This window comes from Botrytis deweyae (genome assembly GCF_014898535.1).
Source record: "Botrytis deweyae strain B1 chromosome Unknown BDEW_006, whole genome shotgun sequence".
Taxonomy (NCBI): Eukaryota; Fungi; Ascomycota; class Leotiomycetes; order Helotiales; family Sclerotiniaceae; genus Botrytis; species Botrytis deweyae.
Window position 1 is genome coordinate 1,575,291 of NW_024066213.1, and position 22,375 is coordinate 1,597,665.

At 43.1% G+C, this 22,375-nt stretch overlaps 9 protein-coding genes across 9 annotated transcripts; 7 read left to right on the forward strand and 2 right to left on the reverse strand.

The window, feature by feature from the left end:
* Positions 1-235: 235 nt before the first annotated feature.
* EAE98_003666 (uncharacterized protein) lies at positions 236-2,496 on the reverse strand (the record flags this gene model as incomplete). The annotated part of the gene is made up of 4 exons (XM_038951286.1): positions 236-626; positions 693-769; positions 827-1,718; positions 1,780-2,496. The coding sequence occupies 4 exons, from the start codon at positions 2,494-2,496 to the stop codon at positions 588-590; spliced, it is 1,725 nt and encodes a 574-aa protein (XP_038812750.1). The 3' UTR covers positions 236-587.
* Positions 2,497-4,734: 2,238 nt separating this feature from the next.
* On the forward strand, positions 4,735-5,814 carry EAE98_003667 (uncharacterized protein; the record flags this gene model as incomplete). Its single annotated transcript, XM_038951287.1, has 3 exons — positions 4,735-4,866; positions 4,922-5,534; positions 5,597-5,814. 3 exons carry the CDS (start codon positions 4,735-4,737, stop codon positions 5,812-5,814), a joined length of 963 nt encoding a protein of 320 aa, XP_038812751.1.
* A 964-nt stretch (positions 5,815-6,778) lies between these two features.
* On the forward strand, positions 6,779-9,185 carry EAE98_003668 (uncharacterized protein). Its single transcript, XM_038951288.1, has 4 exons — positions 6,779-7,072; positions 7,183-7,941; positions 7,993-8,167; positions 8,216-9,185. The coding sequence occupies exons 1-4, from the start codon at positions 6,982-6,984 to the stop codon at positions 8,658-8,660; spliced, it is 1,470 nt and encodes a 489-aa protein (XP_038812752.1). The 5' UTR covers positions 6,779-6,981; the 3' UTR covers positions 8,661-9,185.
* A 1,496-nt stretch (positions 9,186-10,681) lies between these two features.
* Positions 10,682-11,140, forward strand: EAE98_003669 (uncharacterized protein; the record flags this gene model as incomplete). The annotated part of the gene is made up of 1 exon (XM_038951289.1): positions 10,682-11,140. One exon carries the CDS (start codon positions 10,682-10,684, stop codon positions 11,138-11,140), a length of 459 nt encoding a protein of 152 aa, XP_038812753.1.
* An 847-nt stretch (positions 11,141-11,987) lies between these two features.
* On the reverse strand, positions 11,988-15,298 carry EAE98_003670 (uncharacterized protein; the record flags this gene model as incomplete). The annotated part of the gene is made up of 2 exons (XM_038951290.1): positions 11,988-12,902; positions 12,959-15,298. 2 exons carry the CDS (start codon positions 15,296-15,298, stop codon positions 11,988-11,990), a joined length of 3,255 nt encoding a protein of 1,084 aa, XP_038812754.1.
* A 344-nt stretch (positions 15,299-15,642) lies between these two features.
* Positions 15,643-17,365, forward strand: EAE98_003671 (uncharacterized protein; the record flags this gene model as incomplete). The annotated part of the gene is made up of 7 exons (XM_038951291.1): positions 15,643-15,650; positions 15,708-15,748; positions 15,811-15,977; positions 16,045-16,227; positions 16,275-16,568; positions 16,619-17,083; positions 17,132-17,365. 7 exons carry the CDS (start codon positions 15,643-15,645, stop codon positions 17,363-17,365), a joined length of 1,392 nt encoding a protein of 463 aa, XP_038812755.1.
* Positions 17,366-18,112: 747 nt separating this feature from the next.
* On the forward strand, positions 18,113-18,385 carry EAE98_003672 (uncharacterized protein; the record flags this gene model as incomplete). The annotated part of the gene is made up of 1 exon (XM_038951292.1): positions 18,113-18,385. The coding sequence occupies one exon, from the start codon at positions 18,113-18,115 to the stop codon at positions 18,383-18,385; it is 273 nt and encodes a 90-aa protein (XP_038812756.1).
* A 1,251-nt stretch (positions 18,386-19,636) lies between these two features.
* EAE98_003673 (uncharacterized protein) lies at positions 19,637-20,394 on the forward strand (the record flags this gene model as incomplete). The annotated part of the gene is made up of 2 exons (XM_038951293.1): positions 19,637-19,657; positions 19,816-20,394. The coding sequence occupies 2 exons, from the start codon at positions 19,637-19,639 to the stop codon at positions 20,392-20,394; spliced, it is 600 nt and encodes a 199-aa protein (XP_038812757.1).
* A 713-nt stretch (positions 20,395-21,107) lies between these two features.
* On the forward strand, positions 21,108-22,348 carry EAE98_003674 (uncharacterized protein; the record flags this gene model as incomplete). The annotated part of the gene is made up of 3 exons (XM_038951294.1): positions 21,108-21,314; positions 21,404-21,721; positions 21,923-22,348. The coding sequence occupies 3 exons, from the start codon at positions 21,108-21,110 to the stop codon at positions 22,346-22,348; spliced, it is 951 nt and encodes a 316-aa protein (XP_038812758.1).
* Positions 22,349-22,375: the final 27 nt, after the last annotated feature.

Sequence of the window (22,375 nt, forward strand, 5' to 3'; positions counted from 1 at the left end):
GGGATTCTTTGCATGTATTCAAAGCGAAGTCAAGCCATGAGACTTGGGGGAAATATTTGGGGTCTACTGTATTAGTAGTAGCTATTTAAATCTTGATCTACCAATGTGGTTACACTTCTTATATTAATGGTATTGCTATCGATGTAGCTGTGGCTCGACGACAAAAGTAAGGCGAAGACATGAATGAATGAGAAACAAATTAAAATAGTTCCAATAAAGGAATGACAGGAATTCTGATTATGATCCCACGTGAAAACATGAATTAGAGAAAAACAGAATGGGAACGATTAGAAAGGGGTCAAGTTGAAGTCGGATGACGACTTCGTGAGAAAAACACAAACGCAAATTTGAATATACCGACCGAATGCATTTACCGTCCCAGGGTATCTCGTAGCTTCGTTAAAGTCGGTACATCCATACCAGAACCCCAGACTCCTGTATATTCGCGAAATACACCAATTTCCCTGGTTTAACAGCCCGCTTGTGTGCGAAAAGAGAAGAAATTATAACATCCATATTTCGATCAACTCGCTGAGTACATGGGGAACGCAATAGAGACGTATGATCGGAATTGCTTGGTCGACGAGTTAATCCTGCCAGTGAGTAGGAACCACTGGCTCGACAGCCTGTGTTTCCAGATATCTTATCAGCCTATCCATTCAGTTTTCGTTTGTCCGTTCGAATGGGCTTACATATTGGTCTGATTCGAAGAGGTCATCGGTAAATGATAGCTCATTCATGATGCTAGGAATTGGTCTGGGTTTCTCGTCTGTGCCATGAGATTAGCTATGTGCAACAAGTAATACGGCGAATACTGGTAACTTACCAAGAGAGGATGAAGGACGAAGTTCTTGGATCTTCGATTGCAGGGTTTGTGTGTCAACTTTAATCTCTGGAGAGGAAATGGTGAGACGGGATTCAGCCTGTAGATGTAAGTGTTCGGGAGATTCATTTGGCGAAGAGGAGGTTTGGAGAAGAAATTGTCTCTCTGGATGCATGCCTTGATTGAGAGCCGACACATTAATCTCGCTTTGTGGATAAACATCCTGTACCGTTGAGAACGTAGACTTTTTGGAAGAGATGCTTGAACGTTGGCTAGATGGGATAGGCATTGGGGAATTATCGACGAAGCCTTGTCTCTCTGGGTGTATGCCTTGGTCTGAAGCAGATAAAAGGGCCTCGCTTTGTGAGTGCATTTCTTGTAATGCTATAGGCAATGGAGGAGTGCTTGAATTCTGGGCAGATGATTCAAATAATTCAGCAACGCCAACACCTTTCTCCACATCGGTCGTAACATTCATCTTAGATTCAGTCGGCGGGATTTGTAGAGCTTTTCTCTTGCGAGGGTACAGGAGGGAGGATATTTGGTTCTGGATATCTAAGCCCTCCGCTTTGCTCTGCTTTTTCCTCTTAAACAACAAAGATCTCTCACCTCTGACAGGGCTGACGGGGGTACCTTTTACCACTGATTCCCATTTCTCCAAATTTACTGCTTTCTTAAGGGGTTTGGATTCTCCTACGGAAGTAGCGAGTGAAGCATGTTTCGAAGTGGTCATGTTAGCTGCTCTGTTTGCCATTGATTCTTTATGCTTACGACTAGCAATTTCCGCCCATGATTCTTCAATTGGACTTGATGGCTCAGGGTAGTTGTAGGCAGGGACCATGAATTCTCCGCGCTTGCGACTGGAAGGTTTCGTACACGACACTGTAGTCAGTGTCTTGAAATGGTTAGAAGCAGGAACTTTCAATTGCATATAAATGGGGGCGGGTAAAAGCTACCTCTTCGTCATCTAATGATTCTCTAAGACTATAACTTGATGCAAGAGAAAAAGCTCGGCTTTTGGACTCAGAAAACATACTCGCGTTTCGAATGGAATACGATGGTCTATAGTAGGAACTATTTTGAACGCCCCGATCCATAGGAGTATCTGTGTAAGGAGACGGTCTGTAATAGAACCCTCTTGAGGCGCCTTCATCAGTAGGAGAGCCTCCACGAGGAGATTTTCCATCGTAGGAGCCCTTTGTAGTGTCTTGGTCTCTATGACGTGGAGATCGAGATCTATAGGAACTGGAGCTTGATACCTTTTGAGCCGAAATAGAGGAAATAGAGCGGCGGGACTGACGGGACTTGTGCGGGCTTTGGTTGATATAGGAGCTTTTGGGGCTTCTGGAACGCGATCGATAGTGATTGGAATACCGGAGGGTTCTAGGAATGGAACGATGGTGGTCGTCAGGGCTTCTGGAGCGGGACCGAGAGCGAATTCGACGGGGGGACCGACGAGTTTCCAATGGGGAGCGGGAACGGAAACGATACTCATTGTCTCCTTCTTGCTTGATTGGTCCAAATATGTAAGACGAGCCTTCGGCACGAAAGTGAGGAGGGTCCTCATCGTTCTTTTCCTGCTTGAGTGGACTTGAATCATAAGTTGGAACTTTGGTGCGAGAACCCAGAGGCTCTAGATTGGCGTTTCCAGCCATCTTCTTTCCCCTGCGCATTATAACTAGATTCGATTAATAATTAATTTTCTGTTAAACGCAAAACTGCTATTAGTAGGTAGGTAAAGTAATGGTGATCGAAGTGGCAGAAAGCAACTTGAATTTAGCACTGTATCTCCTGGGAGAAGAGAGAGTCAAGACAGATGATCTTGGAATGATATTGGTTATGAAAGATTGTTTTAATAATTTTCAAAGGATTCGAAGATGCTGTGGAAATATTGTGTTTATTGTTGTTTACAAATGTTGTGGAAGAGATCTTGGTGTAGATATCGGAGGTACCTCGGGAAAACAAGGGTGATTGTGTCTGTCCCGACTCTCTCTGGAGAGAAATAGTCCTCCTGTGGCTGAATAAAGTTTTCCTATCAAAACTTATTACTACTGAGCTATTCACCAACATGAACATGAACATGAAAATTTGTATCAAGCATTATTATCCATCTCATCACTATCTAACAATGTCATGGCTTTCAAAAGGTTTGGTCAAGAACTAATTGCACACTGAGCGACGACAAACATCTAGGCCTCGTTTACCTACCTATAGGGGAAAGGGAAGATTGCCATGGAGCCTCAACTCATGTGTCTAATAGAGTACCTGAGAGTACCTAGCACCTGCCTACAAAGTGGAATCTGATATAATATCCTGTCCAAATCTAAATCACATTCCACCAATCAATGTATTCTTTGGCAAGACTCTACCTAGGTCAACCTAGGCTACGGAAGCGACTTGCATGAATGATCAATGATCAACATTTTATGTCTTCAGCCTTACAATAAATTTGGCAAGACACCGACAGCTGTCACAACCTGCTCGCAAACCATCCAATAGGATTTGCATACCCCATTCCATTATAGAACTTTGGTATTTTGGATTGTTTTCATTATGGATTTTTTTTTCGTTGCCCCCATTGTTACCTCTATCGCTCGCCCCCAATGATATTCATGGATATGAAGGACGCAAGGCTTGTTTTCAAGTAATCTTCATTTGGCAACGTTACCATCCTCTGTGGCCCTTAGGATCTTCCTATTCTGCTCTCCGAAGACGAACTATATTTGTGGTTGTCCAGTGCTGCCTTTCCTTTCGCATGTTCACTTCTACTCGGGCATGTGTCTGACCTGCATATGCCCCTCGTAAATGCCTCTGCAAGCCTCACAAGTATGCTTAATGGCAGAGATGATGCGTAGATTGCGTATCTCTCATTTCTTGTGACCAAGAACGGCCAATGATAGTAGCAGCTTTGTCTTGGTTTGAGTTTGGGGCATCCGACAGGCTTCTCAGATTCAACGAGGCCGGCGGTCAGTGATCCGTCATAAATCCGGATTAACTTCCTAAATTTACCAAGATGGATTGTACCAAGCGATACTTTCTACAGGCTTTCGATGGCTGATTTGGCTGAAACCTGGTCACTCCTACATCCCAGCGATTCTTCCTCGTGGGTGATCGCACTTTTGGCAGGAAAGAAAAAGCCGGAGCTGTCCCAGACTCTTTGAGTTTGGGTGTCATGATTGCATTCAGCCCTTGACAGCCGGTATTTACCTGGTTAATCTTTGCCGGCATGCAGATAAGGATCAGAAATCAAGATCTATGGGAGTTTTTTACGTAGATGCCTTTACCAATTGTACTATAAATTGCTTTTCGAGCCGAATTTAATGATTGCGGTCACATCTGTGGTAAGATGTGTCCTTCTTATGGAGTTATTCCGGCTGATTCTACATCCAAGTGTCATCATATTCAAGTCTTCCCGCTCCTCTTATGCCTGTGGTCACAGATTCATGGTATCTCACCAACTGCAGATTCTTGGAACGGATTCTATTAGGCCTAAGGACAATTTGTTATGCGAGCAAAATCCTTTCATTCTGAGAATTGACCCTTGAAATTGAACTACCGCTCTTATTCCTGGACGGCTAACTTACCCAAGATCCCGGTGTACCAACTTGCCACCTGCATCACCCTAGTGGTCAACTCTTCTCTCATCCTATAATGCTTTCTTAGCTAACAGCATTGAACTCCTTTTGCAAATTCTGGGTAAATTACAAAGTGACCTTGAGTTATCACAATTCCATCCAGTTATATCATAGATACTTCTTTGATTCATTAAGCGACCTAGTACTCTCTCTATCATCATGGCTAGTCACCTCTTCTGGCTACAGGATTGCCTGGTCTTCCGTTTGTACCACTTTTAATACATTTGACAATTTAGAATCCTGTTAAAAACTCGAGTTTCTTCTGGGTACTTAAACATGGTGATGATTGACAATGAGATGGCAAACAACATGATGAGAATTGCAATAGCAGGCTCAGGCGGATTGGCACAGATTATCGCTCATGAGATCAGCAAAACTGTACATCCATTCATTATCTTATCGAGACAGGTCAGTTGACTTCGGCACATCGATATCTCTGAACAAATCTAACCAGTATCTTTAGGGTCGACCAGATCTAGAAACACACGGCTATCAAGTGGCTGTAGTCAATTATGACGACCAAGATGATCTTCGCTTTAATCTTCGAGGAATAGATATAGTCATTTCCACGGTATCTGGGAACCCTCAAATCAACCTCATTGATGCCGCCGCGCATTCCCGCGTTCAACGTTTTATCCCTGCAGAATACAAAGATAAGCTAGGCGGGCGACCAACGAATGACCCCTCAGATCGTGGAAGGGCTGCAAGCATTGAGAGACTTCTACATTGGGCTCACCACCCCCGTCATCGAATGCAATATACTGTTTTTGGATGTGGGGTCTTCTATGAACGATTCGCTCCAGGAGGCCTAGCTTCAATGGACATCAGCACTTCAACTGCACTCGGCTATCAAGGTTCTTATCTCATGAATATGGAGACTAACACAGCAGAAATAGTGGAATATAATACTATGGGCCAGGCCATTTCAGTATCAATGACATCTGTAAATGATGTGGCACGGTTCCTCGCGGCAGCTCTGTATATAGATCAGCGGATATGGCCGACAGAGTTCAGAATGCAGGGAGACCGGAAAACTGTAACTGAAATTGTGCAGTATGCAGAAGCTATCAAAGGACGTAAGTGCTCTTCTGTTTATCTTTGATAGCACCTCTGAAGCAAATGCTAACAAGAAGAGCAGAGCAATTTGCAAGGACAATAATTGTAGCTCCAGAACTAGCGGCAAATATTCAGGAAGCAGCTTATTACCAAGACAGTGCTAGAGTTAGCCGCTTGCAGGAGCTGTCTGCTACTGAGGAGAGAAGATACGACTTCTCGCAAGTCAATCTGAATTCATTGGTCAACGTCCAGACAATTTCATTTTGGGACTGGCTGCGAACCCACTGGGCACCTCAGTGAACTTTACACTAGCTTGTGATGCAGGACGTATACACAGCATCAAGATCCCAAGGACTTCAGCCTCAGAAATGAGATTATATGGCCCGATATGTAGGTTAATTACTGCATGGGGACTTCACTCAATCTTGGAGTACTGGACCTAAACGGATATAACCCACGAAGACAGAGGGAGTGGATGCAGGATCACGAGGACCGAAGAAGCAGGCAATATCATCGCAAGCGAGGATTATCAACTGACTCACACTTATGTTATGGACTTATTTCCTTGATTCTTACCTACTCAAATTGTATTTAGACATGTTACTTATCTAGACAAATCTTCTCTTGTGAATGCGACGAATATGATCAGGCTTTTTGCCCTTGCACTTTGATATGCACTGTGTTGCACATAGACAAAGCTCTTGAACTAATTTTCTATCACCAGTATCTGGCTAATTGAAAAATCACCCCAAAATACAAGTACCACAATAATAATGAGATAGCTGAATAGAATTGATGGGATATTGATGTTGTATCAATGGAATGATCCCTTTTACGCCTTTCTCCAGAAAATATTGACCTTGAGAATTGTTCTTGAGTGTTTAAATCGAGGTGGATGGGGCTGTGAGCATTTACACAGGCCCACTGGTGGCCCTCTTTTGATGGATCATGACTGTTTGGCGGATAGATCATAAGAAACGGGAAAAAGAGATCATTAAATTTGTTTTCTTGTGGCAGCAAAAGGAGCAAAGTTCAACGACCGTACTATTCTAGTAGCAAAAATAGGTTTATGTACATACACAGACAGATGCATCAACTTACTGTGGTATTGTTCAAGAACATCAGCACCAGACTTCTATATATGTCGTGTCGTGAAAGATTTTGAGCGAGGCATCGGATTGGCTATGTGTCACATGATTTGTATAATTCCGACGCTAGCGAAACGTAAACATTGAAACCCCCATGATATTGCCAACCAAACCAACGCATTCAATCACTCAACCCAGCAACCCGCGATCCCCCACGAATTCCCCTCTCGAACAATCCTAACTCGAATACCAATATTCATCAATTAACGCGACGATACACGAGATAATCACGCGAAGTCTACCTCGATCTCCAGTTCTAAGGCGACAATCGCCCCGACAACAAGAAATTCAAGAAAGCAAATGCGCTACTAGGACATCAATGACTACCCTCGTACGAGCTCGGAACCCTCTAGAAACTCTGAAAATGAGCCAACAACCTGCGACGCGAAGAAGGAGTAAAAGATTGGCTGGTGGGTTGCGATATTTCTTACTTTTGGGGTTTGCGATTATGGGAGGGGAATGTTGGAAGCGGGATTTTTTTGGGAGTGCATTGGCCAGAAAGTTACTGACAGAAGTACAGGTTATGAGGAAGAAGATGGAGATTTTCAATTCACGCGTGTATCCAAGAAGGCCAAAACTACTGTATCTGTACCGGATCCAATACCAGAGGCACCGCCTGTAACGACGACGGTTCCTAGGAGAACTAAAAAGGTAGCCCGCGAGCGCGAAAGCCACAATGTTGCTCCGGCGTCATCACCGCCTGTCAAGAAAACGAGAGCAGCACCCAGAACAAACCTTTCAACGCCGAAAGAATCGAGGGTAGAGATGGTACAGAAACCCAAGAATGAAGTCGAACCGAAACGAGCAACCAGGAAAAGTACGCGTTTATCGACTGAGAAATTTCAAAATGGGGCCAGTGGTTCAATGAATGGAAGCAGGGATTATGACAACAGTATTGATATGATTGGCGGTGCACCTTTACCAGAGGAGTCGAACAGGTCAACTATAGAAGCTCCGAATAACACACACTCTACGGTCATTGCCTTGCCATTTAGCGATACACCAATTATAAATCGAAATAAGGAACTACGAAAGAAAGGCGGGACGGGCCAGAGGAGGAGTAGTTTGGGTATGCGTGGGAGGAGGGCAAGTTCACTCATTGACAGTGGATATAGCGCAATACCCCACAAAGAGGTCGAAACCTCGCAATTTTACAAACATATTGAGGACGGATTACCTGAGCCGAGAAGGATGAAACAGCTCTTAACTTGGACCGGCGAAAGAGCTTTGCCGGAAAAACCTGCGCATGGCGATCCGGATAGTGGTGCAAAATTGGCAGGTGAGTACTTTCATCACATACAAGGTCTAGAGACAGGACTAACGAATACAGCGAGAGCAATATCTGAAGCTCTTCTCAAAGACTTCGGGACTAATAACACATTTTCGAACTGGTTCGATCGAGAAGAAAAACAGCCGACCAGGATAACGAAAGTGGTCAAGAAACCCAATCCTAAGAACATCGAAGCAGAAGAAAACATACAGGCTTTAGAAGCACGAGTGAAACAGTATGGGTTATCTTTCCACTACCCAATATATGGGCTAACAATCACTAGACTAGAAATCGAAAAATCGCAATGGATATCCTACAAAAGGCCCACTGCTCCTCTTCCGCCCCTCTTCCCAGATACGCATGGCGAAACAAACCCACTCTCCCCCACTCGGATAGATCCTACTCTCCTCGACCCCGAACAATCTGCCATTCTCTCCCTAATAACGTCCTCGTCATCTCTCTCCCTACGCGAAAACGCCTCTGAAAGACTCAAAACTATTCATCAAGAAATCGAAGGGAAAGTAGATTGTTTCTTGGACGGCATACACAAAATCGAACGATATGCGGAAACAGTAGGAAGAGTCGCGGATAAGATATTGGCGTTGAGTGCGGTGAGGCTGGAGGAGAGAGAGAGGAGGGAGAGGGAGGTAGTGGGGACGAGGGATGTGCCAATGGTAGAGGTGCTGAGGAGTTTGAGTAGGATTCTTCCCGAGGGGAGTACGAGATAATCTTGCCCGTGTCTATCGATGCAAGTCTCGATCAATTTGCTGTGTAGTGGAAGATTCCATAATTACAGGGGACTCAGTTCCGCTTCACTAGAAATTTAAGGCTTGACAAAATATGTGGGTTCAATGGCCAATCCCGGAGAAGGCCTTTGCGATGGAGATTCTAAGAGGGATGGGAAATGAGTAGAGCGAAGATGGAATGTTCAATGAATGATGATAAAGCGACTTTTGGCAAATAATTTGTTTTCTTTTTCACCCGTTTTTGGCTATTTTGGTCATTGTGAAATGGAAGAGTAGATAGTGGGCTTACTTCCTTGTTGAGTTTTTTTGTACAAATGGATGGATTAGGGTGTGGAGAACGCAGTTTTCATGGAGTAAAGGGAATATTTTGGGGCATAGGGGTGTTTGTGGACAATGCCTGACATTGGCATTGGCATTTGCATGTTGCGATGGTGACAGTTGTAACGGTGGATTTGATAGATCAAATTAATCAACCATCAAGACATATGACGGTCTTGATAAAATTGACGCTGTATGGTCTCTTTGTTTCATAAATGTGGAATGTGCAGGGTATGTAGTTACTAAGGCCGATTTGAATCATTTGACATAAACCCCAAAAATAGATTTTGCCTAATAAAAAAAGAAATTTTAGAATCTATATGATGTGTTTATAGAAATCTTATAAAGAAAGATTGAATTCAATCTCATTGAAGACTTTTTATATAATAAATCATATTATTCAATAATCTTTAGGGTTAGCTTTATTTATTTGTTTTTAAAATTCATTTCAATATTTTCTATAAGAAGTATATTAATATTTAAAATCTATTTTCAAATAGTTTTTCTTATAATGTATAGACTATTTCATAATAAGCGAATTAAGCTTAATAAGAATTCCTTATTTTAAACTTAAGCTCGAGCTTATCTTGCTTAAACTATATAACCTCGATAACTAATAAAAGCTTATCTCGCTTAAACTATATGACTAATATAACTTCCAATTAATATATATAATATTAATATAAGTATTCAATTTAGTATGTAATCTTAAAGAAATTGATAAAATAAAAGAAAAAAAGAAAAACCTATTAATTAGAACTCAAGGAATCGATTGATATAATTCTTTTTGAATTACCTCAAAAATTGAAATTTCTATTCAATTTAATAGTATTTAAAGAATAAGAAATTGAATATTGAAATTTAATCTTTTTTGAAATTCATTAGAATATTTCTATATTGGATATAAATTTCAATTTTTTGAGATAATTCAAAAATAATTATATCAATCGATTCCTTGAATTCTAATTAATAGGATTTCCTCTTTTTCTTCTATTTTATCAATTCCTTTGAGGTTATATGCTGAATTGAATACTTTAGTATAAAAATACACTACTAAATTCTAAATACGATTTAAGCTCAGGCAAAAATCTATTTTTGGGGTTTATGTCAAATGATTCAAATCGGCCTCAGTATAGTGCGAAGCTAGATAGCGGCTCGCTTTTGGCCTTTACCTCTTCACCGTCTATAAATCGACAATCGATTTTTAGTTTCGCTGATAAGTGCCAGGAAACAAAATTGAAGAATTGTTTCTTTATTGCAATGAATGTAGTTTTGTCGGGTTCTAAACCCGGATCGTATATGCTGGAGAAATATGATGGTAGGAGTATTAATAAGGAGATGGTATCGGAGGCTGCAAAACTGTTTAGTCGAGAGTATGGTGTATGGGGTTCGTTAGCGAGCGAGAAAATGGGGGGTAAAAAAGAGAAAGGTAGGTGAATGTTTGGTGATGTGTTACTTAAGTGGTTGTGGTTATGTTTCTGCACGATTTGATTTAATGGATTTGAAGTATTGATTTCAGTTGGGAAATTCAACTGCTTTGAAATATTCAACTCACTCGTGCATTCAATTTGCTGGAAAGCTTGAACTTACTGAAGTTGTCAATTCCATCCAGACATTTGCTATATTCAAATATTAAACACGCAGTACTGACCAAAATTCAAACCCCCACAGGCTCACGAATCAAAATGTCAAGTCAAAGACTCATCACCCAAATTTTACCCCTCGAGGCACAAAACATATACGTTCGCCTCCTAATCGACGCTAAGTTAGTAGGCAACGTTTTTGCTACTCGCTGGCAGCACAAAAATCTTTCTATTCTGTGGATTACACAACTTTGCGTGGATAGCAAAGATAGAAATCAGGGGATGGCTAAAAGGATGCTTAGACATTTAGGAGGGGAAGAAAGAATGGTGGGGATTTTATCAAGCCATCCTTTTGCGTTGATGGCTGTTTTGAGGGTTTGGGGAAGAGGAGTAGAGGATATTAGGAGGTATTTGGAGACGATGAAAGGAAGTGTGAAGGAGGTGATGGAGGGGTGTCCGGTGGGGTATGTAAGGGAGGCGAGATTGAGAAGTTCGCTGTTTGGAGAGGGGGACGGAGGAGCAGTGGCGTGTGCCGATACGCAATTTTGGGTCGATCATTAGGAGCCCCTTGAGGCGTTGAGGAGAGTCGAGGAGAGAGGTATTGTTTGGCCTTTTGGAGAGTTGCCTGATGGTTGTGAATTTGTGGCGTTCGTGGATGCTAAGGTAGGGTAAATAGACTTTCTAAACACTTCTTGTGTGTTTTCAAGGTTCAATTCATATCAAAACAATCATTTTGCTAATACTGATTACTTTGTTACGAATTGTCTCTTCAATGCTAGTTGGCAATTTTAGCTCACCGGGTGCTGAAAGATTCGAGAGCATTTAGCAAAATCTCGTTGGAATACCCAATTCGAACACGGGATGGCAGCTCTACTCGGTAATGCAAAGATGAAGTACACACTTAACACTGTACCATAATGAAAATATCTGAACGCGGCTCGGCCACTAGCGTAGGGTATACACTTGTGTATTTGTGTCAGGAGTATATCAATTTGCCATTAGGAGCCGAAACTGGAATTGAAATTTGAACATGAAAAAAAAAGATAGGTAGGAAGAGTTTCGAAAGAAAATCGTAAACGTTGCGCAACATAGCTCACCAGGCAGGGAAAGCCCCCTTAAAATTGGATTTTGTTCCGTATCCGAAGAGGTCAAGAGGATTCATGAAATGGGGTATCAAGACTTCTATTCCTATTCAATTTCTTTTTCACAGGCCACACCGCTCTTTATGCGATGTGATATAACGCTATTATATGCATAGCGCGTTCCGCTCTATTGCATCGAATCACCCAACAACTAATATCTCCAGAATCATATTATTCCCATACACATGATGAACGCCTCTAACCACCCCAGAATTCCCACGCACGCATTTTCGATTCTTACGTGCCGTCCTTCGTCTCATTCAATCTCACAACATTTCATCCGACTCCCTCAACCACGCCCTCGCCAAATCCTTCGCCAACCCTAACCTCAATACCCTCAAGATATCCACATCTGTCATCCCCGCATTGATTCCTTTCCTCCAATCCCACCCCCTCTTGATACCCCCCTTGTTCATCAGAATTCCACTCGTCATAACCGATTTATGGAATTGCGACGCCATCATTGAACTTCCTACCATTGAGAAGCTCCCAGAGGTACCCGATGACGATTGACTTAATAAGTCCATGGGATTAGACCCCTTTAGACCTGAAGCGTTTTTAATGACTGTTTCGAGAAAAGCGTTGCAGATGGCATAAATACGTGGACCGATACCCTGGATATCTTCGATCGTGCGGAGGAGGATATCGATTTGAGAGGTGCTGAGGAGGGAGTCGGGCTGGTTAACGAAGGGCATGGCTTCGCCTAAGAGCGCAAGAATGTAGTGAACAGGGATGACGGCCCCACGATCTTCATCGTAGATACCACCACGAATGTTGTCGTCGGAACTGATTATCAATGCTAGTAGAGCATTGGCTGCTTCCGACCTTCGGGTGATTGCACCCATTGCTGGTTTAGAACCTGGTGATAACATGACTTCTTGGTCTCTCAGGGTATAAAACCTACGGAGCGTTGCGTATCCGCTTAATGAAGTATGAACAAGTTCTGCGGCTTCGAGGTCCATGCTAGACATTTCATTTAAAGCGTTCTTTGGAGATGAGATTAATCGCCGCAAATGGTCATCAAGATTGGCCTCTGGAGGATAGGCTGTTGAGTATACCAAACATAATTGAATTAGAGTATCAAGGACATCCTTAACCTTAGCGGAATTATGAGCTAAAGCATAATACCACAAGGCTTCGCCAGGTGAAATGTTGTCTCGGGCAAGTGAATCGGCATATGACTATAGATTATTAGCTAACGGTGTATATTGATAGCGAAAGGCCATGTAACACTTACCATTGCGATGGCTTCAGCTTGAGAACTCATATCAAGATCATTGAGTAATCGCCAAAGCTTATCGACAATCCCAGCACTATCTAGCTTAACTGTTCTCATGATTTCACCCACCATCTCTTCAGATCTCTTTTCCGAGTCAAGTCGGCCCAACACAGCAATCGCTAGTTCCCATCCTTCTTTTGTTATCTCGGCGTGTCCAATCATTGCAGTCAACTCCGGTAGCTCTTGTAACGACCTTGCATATGTAATGAGAGTAAGGTCTTTGACGCCATCCTGTACTGTTGGTGCGCCAAGATTGATAAGATCAAGGTCTTCTTGGTCAAGTTCGCCATTTGCAAGTAGACCTTGAGGTTCGGTACGAGGAAGCCACCCGGCCAACGATGCTACTTCAGCTAAAGCGGAAGATACAGGGCCAGACCAAGCACGCAAAATACAAATGAGGGATTCAGTATCACCTTGAAATAGGCAAGCTAATCCCACTTCAACCATATCATTGCTATTGACATGAAAGTCGGTATTGCTTGCAGCTACAACCTCAAACGCTCGTTGAAGTTTGCGAAGATCATTTTCTGACTCATAATTGATGGCAGAAGCGCGAAGACTATTGATTGATCGCCCAGGAGCTAAACGTCTGTCGTCTTTCTCCTCATCATGCCATACAAGCAAACCGATAGTTGCTTCACACCAATCCTGGGAATTCTCAATGATAGGGATAGACTCTCCCATAACCAAACTATAAAGTGTAAGCAGGTTCTGGTAGATATTCCATGGTACCCTACTTGCAGCCCTCTTTGCAAGCTTACTATAATCTCCACCTAGACTACTCCTCGTGGAAGACTTTCCAAATCGATTTGATTCATGGCGAGAACCACCTTCTGCGAATTGTTTTAGATCCTCCGTAGCCTGTGATATCCGAAGTCGAAACAGTTTCCAATCATTTCCATAGATATTCCAGTCTCCATTTATTGCCGGACATAGAGAGAGAACATTGGTCGCATCCTCTACTACCTTTTCAACATTAGTCAGGGCTACTCCAGTAAAGCCGTCCGCCCCGCCTTGAGCATTGATATCGTCTGCATCGGACCACGAGTACCTCCAACCAGCACTCTTGAGGCAGTTGATAACAGCTACAAGTCGCCCACGAACGACATTGTTAAGTATAGTAGTCCAGAATAAGTGATGAGAAGCAGGGCTCGGTCTGGTAGCCTGAACTTCCTCAAGTTGCTGTGGAAAAGGATCATGAAACTCCTCCAGCCAATCTAGCATAATTTTGGGAAGAGGCTTAACCACAGTTGTAAATCCCTTTTCCACCGGTTTTGAGTGATGGATTTGCATTGCAAGATGAGCCAGGTAATTAGCCTTTGCAAATTCTGAGGCTGCTGGACCTGGGCCAATGATCGAAGCGTACTCCTGCTCATTGTAGACTCCACTTCGTTCACTGTACTCCTGCCAAAGTGCCGTTAACTCGCTTGGTATGAGTGCCAAAGCACGTTTAAGTTTCTCTTCGTTGTCTGCCTTTCCCACACCCTGTTCGTAAAGTCTTGTAATTATTGCCTCCGTCTTCATTATTAGATCGTCTTCTTCATCTACGGCTGGTATTCCCTGGCTTTCAGACAGGGTTTTCGCAATTCCAGCGAAATCCGAAGCGGGCACCCTTTTACTTTGTGATTGCGCCAAAGATGCCTGAAAGTCTATCGAATCGTTCCCCATACTCTGTCGCATTTGTCCGCCAGATGTGCTTGCAAACCGAACCGAATTACTGTGCTGATTGAAGATGTTGCGGTTCATTGCCTTTGTTCCGCGATAGTCGTCCATGTCATCGTCCTCGTAGCTGGCATCTTCACTCTCCATATCTTGTTCGTCGTCATAAGAATCTGCGAAGCGATTGCGAGCCTTTGTATTAAATCCAGCATCTTCTTCATCCTCATAATCCTCTTCCTCCTCGCTTCCCGATGGCGATCGTAAATTCCTTTGCGACTTTTGAGATTTGTTGCCAAATACCGCTCTCTGTGGTTTTGATGCCGGTCGTGTGAAGAGAGGAGAGGAGAACTGTGGGCTCTGGAGCTCGAAATGACCGAAGTCTGATTGGGAGTGACCAAATTCCGATTGCTGAGAGTACTCTGAGTATCCAAAAGCCGACTTGTTTGGTGTTGGGCTTCGCATAGTGCTCTCCAAAAATGACGATGGCGCAGGTCCAGCGGGAGTATAAGAGCCGGCCGATGATGGAGGGGCTCCAGCAGGTGTAGTCGATGGATTGTTTGAAGTTCCAAAACTGAATCGACTATTGGTGCTTCTATTTGGTGTTGAGGGAGGGCTTGAGGAATACTCAAAGCCAGGCATCTTGCATTTAGCTGAACGTGTTCGACAATGGTAAAAGGTTGTACTTATTATGCAATTTTTTTTACTCAAAGCTGTATCCTTTAATTAACCAATTTGAGCTTTGTCGGCAATGTCAATGGAGTTTTTGTATACAATTAATACCTAGGTACTCATTTATAAAAGTTCATCTACAAACCCCTGTCCAACCATTTTCAAAGAGCTACAATATCGCGATAACTAGCGCAGAACCTTATTTCACGCGTCGACAATAAACAATTTCCAGAACGTCAATAATTGAGATATTTTGGAGTCTAATTGCAAAATATTGCGCTTCACAACTGTGTTGTTTCTTTTATGCTTCAGTAATGCCAAGGTAACCAATTTTTCCTTCCTCTATACATCACAGCTGCTAACATTGTTTTGTTAACAGAGAAATAATTACGGTTCAGGCCGGCCAGTGCGGCAACAGCAGTCAGTATACCCCTCGTCTGGCTATACGAAATGGAGGAAATTCTAATTGGGAGTCTGGGTAGTTGGTAGTCAGTTCTGGCAGCAGTTATGTCAGGAACATGGCATAAGTCAAGATGGTAATCTTGAGGAATTTGCGACGGAGGGAGGAGACAGAAAAGATGTATTTTTCTACCAGTCGGACGACACACGATATATCCCCCGAGCCATTTTGATCGACTTAGAGCCCCGTGTATGTGCTTCTTGAGCTTCTATGCTATGTGTTGGTATATTTAGGGTGTTAATTTGTGGCTATCCAGGTCCTCAATGGTATCCAAACCGGTCCGTACAAGAATATCTACAATCCCGAGAACTTTTTTGTTGGAAAGAATGGTTCAGGTGCCGCAAACAATTGGGGAGATGGATACCAAACGGGTGAATCTGTGCATGAGGAAATTATGGAAATGCTTGATCGAGAGGCCGACGGTAGTGACTCGCTTGAGGTAGGTAATCGACCAATTTACACGAACGATGAAGCTAATCTAAGCAGGGCTTTATGATGTTACACTCTATAGCAGGTGGTACTGGTTCAGGATTGGGATCTTTTCTGCTCGAAAGACTGAATGATCGCTTCCCTAAGAAGATTATACAAACATACTCCGTATTCCCAGACACTACCAATTCTGGCGACGTTGTTGTACATCCATACAACAGTTTACTATCCATGCGAAGATTAACACAGAATGCCGACTCAGTTGTTGTGCTTGATAATGGAGCACTGTCTAGGATCGCTGCGGATAGATTACATGTCCAGGAACCTTCGTTCCAACAAACTAATCAGCTGGTCGGTTTTCCCCCTCTTGGAGCCAGAGCTTGCTTTATTAATATGTACAGGTTTCTACCGTTATGTCAGCTAGTACCACTACACTCAGATACCCAGGATATATGCACAATGATCTCGTTAGCATAGTTGCCTCACTCATTCCAACTCCTCGTTGTCATTTCTTAATGACGGCCTATACCCCATTCACAGGAAACAATGTTGAACAGGCGAAGACGGTACGGAAAACTACAGTTTTAGATGTCATGCGAAGACTGTTGCAGCCAAAGAACCGCATGGTCTCTACAATTCCTGGCAAGAAGAGTTGCTACATATCCATATTGAACGTCATTCAAGGAGACGTTGATCCAACTGATGTTCACAAAAGTCTTCTTCGAATTCGGGAGCGACGGCTTGCGACATTCATTCCATGGGGTCCAGCAAGTATTCAAGTTGCGTTGACCAAGAAGAGTCCATATATACCCATGAATCACAGGGTCAGTGGTCTTATGCTGGCAAATCACACAAGTATAGCAACAGTAAGTGTCTTTAGAGCTATTTGGCCCCAAAATATTGACATCTTATAGCTGTTTAAACGTATCGTGAGACAATACGATGGAATGCGCAAGCGTAATGCCTTCATGGAGGGTTACAAGAAAACTGCACCCTTTGCTGACAATCTCAATGAATTTGATGAAGCCAGGGAAGTAGTAACAGATCTTATCGCAGAGTATGAAGCTGCAGAAGACGCAGATTATCTGAGCCCTGATGCTGGAAATGCTGCTCCAGCGGGAGAAACAAGTGATAGAAGGCTTCCTTAATTGTCTGCACATTTACAGCAGATGCGTATGTTAGCATTGTTGGAGTCGAGGATTAGGATTTAGGATGGGATGAAAGGTGTGCCTAGGAGCTGAGGGTACATCGAGTGTCCCATCTACTGGCGCCTAGATATTGAGGACATTGCAATTGGCGTTTTTTACAAGGATGATTAATGATACCAAATTATGAAGAAGTTTCTAGTATTTTTTTATAACCCTTTTTTACCATCGAGATTTCCATCTGAGATCGAATTCTACCGAATCAAATAATTCAAATTGACGTTGGTTTCGGTTTGTTCCCGGCGGTACCTAGTATCTTAGTCATGTCATAGGAGTTTTTGCCCCACCAAAGTTTGATGCTTGACATGATCGACATCATAATTACATCACATCTTTTAGAGCCCCTCAATTTCTCAATTATCTGATGTTCCGGAGCGAAATCTCCAAACTCAACAAGGAATAATTTAGCTATGCCTTGGTACAGTACCTGAGTAAGGTGGAGTATGATTTTGTCATAGAACATGACTTCGAGAGTTCCAACGCCTTTTTAATCCCCCGTTTTCCCCCTCGTTTTTCATTCCTTCTTCATACTACAAACAAACACCACACACAAGATACTAATCAGCAACGAATACACTCACAAGTAACTACTCTACCTCAGAACCAAACAGTGAGCTTTCCTTCAAAACCTTTCACTCGGTCTCATCTAACAACTCTAGAACACATACAACCTCACACACGTATATCAACATGCCAGAACAACAATCCAAAGCCGACCTCATCGCTGAGCGTCAAGCCAACCTCCCTCTCCCAGAGGATCCTCCTGTCGCCAGCGACTGGAACTCTGCCGATGCTACCAAAGTCAACGTTGGATCAGGAAGAGATGTAACTAGCCAAACCTCAACTGGCAATGCTCAACAATCTGGATTGGAGGGTGCTGCTACTGGAGGAAGCGGTGTTAGAGAAGCTGGTGGCGTTGACATGAGCAACATTGGACGCGAAGGTGTTGAGAAGAAGAACTAAGTGTTGGACCATTATGAGAATGGGTGTATTATATTTTTTAATCATTGGAATGATTGATGACGGTTATGAACGAAAATAGCATTGATGGACGGGATGGGTGGGATGAGATGCTGTATTACACGCATCGTGTATGAAATAGACATGAACTACTAGGTAGCTCTGGAAAGGCTCCGAAAATACAAAAACTTCACCAAACCTTTTAGGCGTACTAATTGGAAGTTGCATTGTGTCTAACTCGCATTTCTAGACGAATTGTCGATTCATCAAAATCCCTTATTGTTCCCCGACTACTCGAATTTTTTAATTTTCTGGATGATTCGGAAGCTGGTTGCCAGAATTACATATACATCTGGGAAGGACTCGAGAGTATTCATCTCCATGTGAATACCCCTCTTTCAAGGGCGTGTATTCCTGCCTTGATAATAAGTCTTCTGAGTTAGATAGAGATCAATTAACCATTATATTTCCTCCACTACAGCTGGTACTGAAACCTCAACCTCATCGCCTCTTCATCACTCGACAACAGCCACAACAGGTAGTAAGTATATGGGAACAGCCAACCGCGAAGCAGATAGACTGCTTGCTAATCTGATATCAGCTGATAAAACACTATGATTCTTACAATGCAATGGCCATTGTGAATAAGCTTCTTCAAAGCTCGGGGCCCTTAAAACCTGGGGAAGGATTCCGATGTTTGACATGCAATCAAATGCTCAATCGGATGAAATCATATTTAGTTAGACATTCAGCATCAATTTTTAAACATTCATAGATCCCTCTGCTTAAATCAACCCTTCCGTTTCACACTAGAGATTTTCGAAAGCATGTGGAAAGTATGTCACCAAGAAATACGAGGGGGCATCATTCTTACATGAAGCACGTGATGAATTACCCCTCAATTTCCAGACGCTTATCGCTGACGTCGTCCAAAATGTGCAGAAGTGCCACCACTATCTTTAGAATCTCCACAAGTCTAACATTCCTATGAGTTGATTGACGGGAACGTGCCCGGCGCCATACTTATGTAGTAAAAGTAATAATCAGTAGAAACAGGAAAAGATTTGATTAATGTGATTCTTTGAGTTTAAGAATGATGTCATGAGATCGCCAGCTGTATATCTTAGATTTGAACAAAGCACTTCCAGGAATGAATTAAACAATCAAACAACTTGTCTGTATCTTCGAATTGCGAAGAAATAATTGCTTGAATCTTCTAATATCAAGTTTTATAATCATCAATTCACATTCAAAATGTCTGGAGCTGGTACAAAGGTAAATGCTTGCTTACAACATTTCATGTTCGACTCCCTGTAGCTGCACCTCGGACTGCAAGTCAATCATGTAATTTCTATTCGATGAGGGTCGTGTTGGGGATTCTTCGCCTCACACGACTCGAGTTCTATGATAATTGCTAACACAACTTGTAACAGGTCAAAGATCCACACTCAATCATCAAAGAGGGTGCCGGAGCAATAGCATCAGATTCTCTTGCAGCCGAATCTACAAGAGCTGGCGGAGGCTTCGCTGGAAATCGCGACGGCGAACCATTAGGCGTTGCAGGCGCAAACTCCACATTTGCAAATACCAATACATCTGGAGCTACTCGTCTAGATCCTGCTTCCGATGCTGAAGCACGAATGGCGACTGAAGATTGGGCGGAAGAGAAGAAACTTGGAGCTACTGGTTCATACCAGAAAGATGCCGGTAACCCCAATGTAAAGAATAGCACAAGTAATGCGGGGGTCGCACCGAGTTATGTCTCCAATCAATACCAGTCTGGCGGCAACCCGAAAGGAAAGAATTTGACGGAAGGGGGATTTGAGAGTAATGATGCAAAGAATGCCAGTTTTACTTCAGAAATTGGATCAAAGAATGATCCGAGTCGACTTGCTGAGCAGAAGATGCAGAGAGAGAATGCTCAATCAGCGAATGATGCAGGCTTCCCCAGGGATAACAACGCAACGGGTGGAACTCCATATGATGTTTTAGGTGGTGATACCGCAGCTTGAGAGATTACATTTGATAAGTTCAGGAAACAGTCGAAGGAAATTGTTTGGAGACCGCTTTAATGACATGATTTGATTGAAAATAAATGAGTTTTGTATGTGATTCTACTTCTGATGCCTTTGATCGTTTTATTACAGACTTCATACATTTGCATACCCATCGAATGACCCATATGGTATCACGTGATTCGAAATGCCGAAGAGGAAGTTAGATCAAGCAGTTACTTCCTTTGATTTTCGAAGACTGACAAGACTTCATGGCAGGAGCACTTGTCTCGCTGACTTTAAGACTGAGTATTATTGCTCAGCAAGAGATTGATTGATTCACTGTGTCCATATGATTCAATCAATAGAATGAATGAAAACAACACTCAAAACTGATCTGCTCGGACTTGCCCTACAAGAAAATGTGCCTGAAATTTAAGGGTATGACTGAAAGGATTCGATCAATTCAAGTCAACCATTTCCTATCGGGATCAAGTACTTGTTCTTCCCTTTTTCCATCAAAGAAATTTCTCAAGTCCTCAAATTGTTGTGGTAGAAGAAATAATTTTTCGAGTTCTAGGTCAGAGTCCATTATTTTTGGAAGTGGCGCTAGTACCACCTCGCTTAGGAAAACCTCCCACCACAATTTCTCAAATATTTCCAACCAGCACTGTTACCGTTGCCATTTCGCCCATCCTTCAATTCTCCGTTCACCAGATCAATACTCCAACATGGCGGAACAACTTATCCTCAAGGGCACCCTCGAGGGCCACAGCGGCTGGGTCACCTCTCTCGCAACTTCTCTTGAGAACCCAAATATGCTCTTGTCTGGTTCCCGCGACAAGTCCCTCATCATCTGGAACTTGACCCGGGATGAGACTTCATACGGATACCCAAAGAGATCTCTCCACGGACACTCCCACATTGTTTCTGACTGTGTATGTTAAAACTCACTCAAAAATCGGTGGCTCTGTGAGACGAGCGCAATCTGCAAATTACAATTGAATGCTGAGACTTTGATTTATAGGTGATCTCTTCCGATGGTGCTTACGCTCTTTCCGCATCCTGGGACAAGACTCTCCGCCTTTGGGAGCTTGCCACTGGTACCACCACCCGCCGATTTGTTGGACACACCAACGACGTCCTCTCCGTTTCCTTCTCTGCCGATAACAGACAAATTGTCTCCGGATCCCGCGACCGTACAATTAAGTTGTGGAACACTCTCGGTGACTGCAAGTTCACCATCACTGAGAAGGGACACGCCGATTGGGTTTCATGCGTTAGATTCAGCCCTAACCCACAAAACCCAGTCATTGTCTCCTCTGGATGGGACAAGCTCGTCAAGGTAAGCTACAATCAGTCTTTATGGTACTTCAAATTGAAGTTGTGCGAAGTTTTCATGATGTTCTACAAAGTATTTGCTACTTCAGAGCTTGGGAGACCTTGCCATGAGACAATTAACACTATTTTTCTGAAAATTGTCTTCGCACAATTCATTTGGTACCACAGTCACTTACTCAGAAAATGCTAATATTCAATTCTTCAGGTCTGGGAGCTCAGCTCTTGCAGATTGCAAACCGACCACATCGGACACACCGGTTACATCAACACCGTCACCATCTCCCCAGACGGATCCCTCTGCGCTTCCGGTGGAAAGGACGGAACCACCATGTTGTGGGACTTGAACGAGTCTAAGCACCTCTACTCCTTGAACGCTGGTGATGAGATCCACGCCCTCGTTTTCTCCCCCAACAGATACTGGCTTTGCGCCGCCACCTCCAGCAGCATCATCATCTTCGATTTGGAGAAGAAGAGCAAGGTTGATGAGTTGAAGCCAGAGTTCCAAGCTGTTGGCAAGAAGAGCAGAGAGCCAGAGTGTGTCAGTTTGGCATGGAGCGCGGACGGACAAACTTTGTTCGCAGGTTACACAGATAACATCATTCGGGCTTGGGGTGTTATGTCGAGAGCGTAAGGGGGTGGTTAAACAGGCGTGTGTCAA

Bases quoted from the DNA above. Each gene is read 5' to 3' on its own strand.
- EAE98_003668 (XM_038951288.1), top strand. From the start codon at position 6,982: ATGACTACCCTCGTACGAGCTCGGAACCCTCTAGAAACTCTGAAAATG. The intron at 7,942-7,992 runs GTGAGTACTTTC...TAACGAATACAG, and splicing joins TAGTGGTGCAAAATTGGCAG to CGAGAGCAATATCTGAAGCT. The intron at 8,168-8,215 runs GTATGGGTTATC...AACAATCACTAG, and splicing joins TTAGAAGCACGAGTGAAACA to ACTAGAAATCGAAAAATCGC.